Source organism: Mesitornis unicolor, unplaced genomic scaffold (genome assembly GCF_000695765.1).
Source record: "Mesitornis unicolor isolate BGI_N332 unplaced genomic scaffold, ASM69576v1 scaffold23042, whole genome shotgun sequence".
Taxonomy (NCBI): Eukaryota; Metazoa; Chordata; class Aves; order Mesitornithiformes; family Mesitornithidae; genus Mesitornis; species Mesitornis unicolor.
In genome coordinates this window covers 38,874-44,510 of record NW_010171827.1, presented here as the reverse complement: position 1 = coordinate 44,510, position 5,637 = coordinate 38,874, and the positions used below count along the sequence as shown (strand labels likewise).

The window sequence follows — 5,637 nt, the reverse complement described above, 5'->3', positions numbered from 1 at the left end:
CCCTGGAAGTGTTCAAGGCCGGGTTGGACAGGGCTTTGGGCAACCTGGTCTGGTGGGAGGTGTCCCTGCCCATGGCAGGGGGGTGGACTGGATGAGCTTTAAGGTCCTTTCCAAACCATTCTGTGACTCTAGGAAATTAGAAAACAGTAAACTGCAGTCTGACACCCATTAGAGTGCTAGTATATTGTCAGTTTAGCTAATAGAGACACAAAATGGAATATTTGTAAGCCTAGGCTTTTAAGTGCACTCTTCATTAAACTTTCTTTTTTAAGTTAAACTTAACTTGAGAAAAATAAAATGTGTCTGAAACATTTCTACGGTTTAGCAGTTTTAGAAAACAGATGTTTTAATCAACTTGATAGTTTATCAGCTTTTCCAGTCATAGTTGTTTTTTTTCTTGTTTCATTATTCAGCTTAGCCATCAAGTTTTCAAACCCTCTATTACAGGTCATCTTTTTAAGCTTTTTAACTAGATGTGTAGACACAACAAATAATTGTCATTGCCAAAAAAATAATTACAAAACATTACTTGACAAGCCAATATTTGATGCTCTGCTTAGCCTGGTAATGGAAAAACACTTCACAAGCTAAATGAAGATCAGCTGGTGAACATGTTAAAATGTAATGTCTAACACAGTCGATAAGTTGACTAATTTTTATGTTTGGTTTCTGAACAGCAAGTTTCCATGAACATCACAGTCTCAGAAACAACGTATCTAAGAGAAGCTTTGTACTTTCAAAGACAATAAACAAATTTACAATGGCAGGCAGACATTAATGACAACCCAAGTTAAATGCTAACATAGCAATTCAGCATAACTGAATAGGTAATCCTTTCAGTACTGAAACTTTAATAAGCAATGACAAATAAACAATGCAAATTACGACTAAAATTCAATGCATGAGAAGGTACTAGTAAAATGGAAAATATTTCATGTACATTACTTAAAGAATCAGAATATCCATTAAAATTCAATACTATCTTAAAGCATATTTTGTGTTTATATGCCTCTTTCATTTAAGCACCTTAAAAATCGAAAAAAGATCTCTTAGGTCTGAGTGTTAAGTGTGTTCAATACAGAGATAGAAAAACTAACATGAGGTAACTTGTGCAATGGTAAGAATCAAGAATAAAATTTCTGGTTGGATTTCTGTTGTTAAAAAAAATTTAGAAAATCTGACTTGCTGGAAAACAGGTATTCTGTTAATCAGAGTTAATGGGAAATTTTCAGATAAAGTATCTTGAATAAACAGAAATAAATGCACTTGTATTGGCATATCAATTAACCCAAATTGTCCAAGACTAATACCACACAGATTCATAGTTATTTTATTGAAAATGCTTCATGAGGGTTAGGAAGAAGACAATGCTGTACAAAAATCAATTTTCTGAGCACACACAACCCTAGGTTAAAGACTGAATGAAATGAAAATTCAAACCGTAGCAGAGAAAAAGGCAATTTTATTCTGTTGCCTATCAGGCACTACATTTTATACTGACCCAGGTTATAAATACTGAAGTTTCTTCAAAAGTGATAATGTGTACAAGCACAACACTACAACCATTTAAACTAGTTGTGACTTTAAAAAAAAAACAACAACCCCAAAAAACCCCACAAAAGCAACAACCTACAAAACAATCAACCCCCCCCAAAATCCCCCAAAACAACTTAAGTATTTTCCAAATTTGTATAGTCTCGATTAGCATATCCTTTTGCTAAGACATTTTCAGTGGTACCCAAAATGGGTAACTACAAGAAAGAATTGAAGAAATGTTACATGAATTAATAAAATACATACTTCTATAATACTTCAAACAAATTACTATTTTCACTAAATTAGCACCCAAGTGATTCCAACAGAACTGGAGTTATAGTAGCAAAAAAAGACTTACAGTCCAGAACTGAGAAGACACATCCTTCTTATACGATTGTGCATATATGATTTCACTATTACCCTGCCATTATCTTCAACCTTAGTAGTAGTGATAGCATAGGACTAATGTGACATTAGCATGGCCATTTTTGGAGTTAGTTCAATTTCAATTTTCAGTTTCAAATGAAACTTAGCCAGACTGAACATTAATTTACAGTTATATCCACCTGAGCAAGCGGCATCATTCAAAAGGAATAGATTTGTAATTGAAAGAGGTGGTGCTCAGGACCTCACACACCATGTCTTTCAGGGGGCTTGCTCCACATTAGCTCCCCTGGACTAAATGCTGATTAGGTAAGTAGAGCAGGTACATTCCTGGGGAAACATCTCCCAGTTTAGTCTCATCCAAAACGGAATCTCATGCATGCTCCAAGACCATCTCATGATGTGAGCCAGAGCACAGTAAGGGACAATGATCAGAAGTGCACTACTGTTCTGAATTAACACACTAAATATAGATATATTTTATGCTTTATGTTTTTGATGATGCCTGACCTGAGGACCTTTCAAATAGGTTTCTAAGAGTAATTTTCATTTTTGTGAGCAGTTGTGCTAATATCCACATAAGGAAGTCACACCAGAGACTTTTTTCACTTAATTTCTCAATGCTTTACTTCTGACTGTTCTATAACGTTTACTGTTTGTTGTTTTTTTATTCTTTAAGGAAATGTGAATTTTAAGTCCACGATTAGCATTCTTGCTTGCCACAAAAAATTCTTACCTCTGTGAGTTTTGTGTTGTCTCCTGTATCAGTCACCTTTACTGGAGTTGAGCGTTGAGAAACAGCACCTTCATCTTCCTTGTCTGTCCCAGAATCATCCTCAGAACTACTTGACACTGCTTCCTCACTTGGGGGTGGAGGAGCACTAGCAGCTGTTTTGCGCTGCAGCACAGTTTCTTCTCTACTACTTTTGTTCCTGTTATGAAAGGCAGTGTGTATTTATGAAATCAGTGAGTTATTAACAACAAGTATTTCAAATTCCTGATTTTGCTTACAATCTTACTGGGGGAAATGAGTTCTATCCTTTGGAGCAACTTGTTGCTGATCTTTTGAATCCCCCCATTGATTTACTTTTCTTCAATCTCTTAAAGAGATCTCAAAGGATTATGTCAGCTTTTCTCCACAAATTCTCCGAATCTTTACTTAAATCCGTCCCCCAGACTGAATGAATAAAAAGGAATAAAAATTCACTGAGACATGACATCCTTGGTTTTTTGTCTGGAAAAAAGTTTCACTTTCTGATTAACATTATCCACTCCACTAGCTTTCTTAATCTTGGGCCCAAATATCTTAATAATAGTATCATTTTCCTGCCTTCCTTTTCCATACCTCTCCACTCAATTTAGTTCTTTAATCAGTAACATTTCTTTATGCAGCATGTATTTCTCACTCTAGAAATTCTAGTCAATATAAAGAGGTAATTTGTAAGAATTCTTCAGGATATAGCATCTATACTTCAGTAGGCTAACACTGGGTTTAACTGTACAAATGCTGAAGGATATAAATTATTTTACTCATCAAAAATTGTACCACCCTTAGGCCTCTACTTCCTCTTCTATTGGCCATAGAAGGGTATGTGGTTGCACTTTCCTCTCAGACACTGTCACAATCTTTCAGAGACTCTGGAGGAAGAGGGACTGGAAGGCAGGTAATGAATATGTTTATGGACAAATCAGTTCTGGAAACAGAGAAGTAAGATCTTGCTGAGGTAGCTGTCAATATATACACTGACATCAAGGAGACTGAGGGGAGACCTTATTGCTCTCTACAACTACCTGAAAGGAGGTTGTAGAGAGGTGAATGTTGGTCTCTTCTTCCATGTAGCTAGTGACAGGACAAGAGGAAATGGCTTCAAGTTGCACCAGGGGAGGTTTAGATTGGATATTAGGAAAAATTTCTTTACTGAAAGAGTGGTCAGGCACTGGAACAGGCTGCCCAGAGAGGTGGTGGAGTCACCATCCCTGGAGGTGTTCAAGAAGCAGGACATGATTTAGTGGGCATGGGGGTGTTTCGTTGACAGTTGGACTCAATGATCTTAAAGGTTTTTTCCAACCTTTATGATTCTATGATCATAGGGCCTTCCTTTAGAGTAAGTCACACAAAGGAAGACAGCAGCACACTAAGAGGCTTTGACAACAGCAGCCAGTTTGGTAAAAATGCTCTCTTGAGTTGCAGCTCTGGTGTTCTCATCAGCCAAGGCACGGAGGTCACCAGTGTCACTTGAGCTCTAGTGGACCACATGATGACTGTCACAAAGATTTCTGTCTTTTGCAGTCAAACTCATACAGCAGTTTATCCCTTTAGGGAAATAACTAAGCTTTATATGCATTAGGAACACAGATAAACAAGTAGAGGAGTCCTCCCAAAGGCTCTTGATCTGAGAGCACACCCCACCTCAAGGACATTCATGTATCAGAAGTACTCTTACAGCTGGAACAAATGCCTCAGAGGCAAAAAAAAACACAGGTAAGTTTAATTTCTGACTCAGCAGAAACTGACAGCTCCTTAGATTGAAAATTACAGAAAGTTATGAAGATACATTGCATGTTTTTAGAGAAAATTAAGGTTATCTTCCCTACTTTCCTAAATGAGGTGAAGGTCGCAAAGAAAGCAGTCTTTTCTGAAAGCTAAAGAATGGACCAAGTGGCCAAAGACTGGTAAGAGTGATATCCCCACCCCAACACCAACACATACTCAGAAGGTGGCCAAGATCTAATTGACGTAGGGGATGAGAACACTTACAGATGAAAACAGATCACCGAATATTCCAGAAATATCATAGTAGCTCAAAAGATGATGATAAATGTGCACAGCAAAGATACAACCTCTTCCAAGGGCTCAGTATGGGTAAGGTGGAAGATTGAAGCCACCTTTTACACTGCTACACAGCCAATGCATGCGAAGCCTTATGAGCAATACTCAGGGAGTCCTGGAACATAGCTTTGATCCAGTTGATTCTCTATCTCCTAACAATCCCTAAAAATCACAGTGGAGAGCTTGAAGCAAAGTATCTGAGAAAAGTGTATAATGGTCAAGTATTTGATGTAATATCTGGAGAGACATCAGTTAGTCCAAAATCTGACATTAAACCAAAGTGAAAGAATAAAGGTTATTCTCAAAAGCACCCATAAACTCACAATTCTTAGCAGAGGTAAACTGTGTAACTGTTGAACAGTCTTTATTGCTTATTCCCAAGGAGCATCAGTAGCATGAAATCAGGTTCTATGAGTGATAAGCATAGTCTACTCTCAACATTTGTTCACAGTGAGTCCCTCAGGGTCAAGGCACAATGGATGTTATTTATAAGACAGTCAAATTTTGTAGCTTTTAACAGAATGGGCAAGTTTTCAGAAGAGCTTAAAATGTTGTGAGAGCACAGGCTTAGTCATTACTGACAAAATAATACAAGGTATCAAAGAGAGAATGAATTGGTTTAGGAATAGTCCCCATAGCACTTGTGTGATACAGCAGATCAAACACAACGATGGAATAAATAAAGTATCAAAGCAAATCCAGGATGCAAAAGCAGCCAAATGAAACATTTGTTTGTCTCAATAACTGTTAGTGAATTGTTTTATATAATTTTATCTATAAATATCTTAATAATATTTTTATCAAAACCTATGCCAAAATTGGCATTTATTACTGTTTCAGGATATGTTCTATTTATTAAAAAAAAACAACCAAAACATTAAAAAAGA

At 36.8% G+C, this 5,637-nt stretch overlaps 1 protein-coding gene across 1 annotated transcript in view; it reads right to left on the bottom strand.

Moving 5' to 3' along the window:
* Nucleotides 1–5,637, bottom strand: part of FIG4 (FIG4 phosphoinositide 5-phosphatase) — a gene marked incomplete at its 5' end in the record, with an annotated part of 46,417 nt that overhangs the window by 6,084 nt on the left and 34,696 nt on the right. The window contains one exon of the mRNA XM_010180158.1: nucleotides 2,657–2,852. Within this exon, the coding sequence (XP_010178460.1) occupies nucleotides 2,657–2,852 (196 nt within the window). The remainder of the gene's footprint in view (nucleotides 1–2,656; nucleotides 2,853–5,637) is intronic.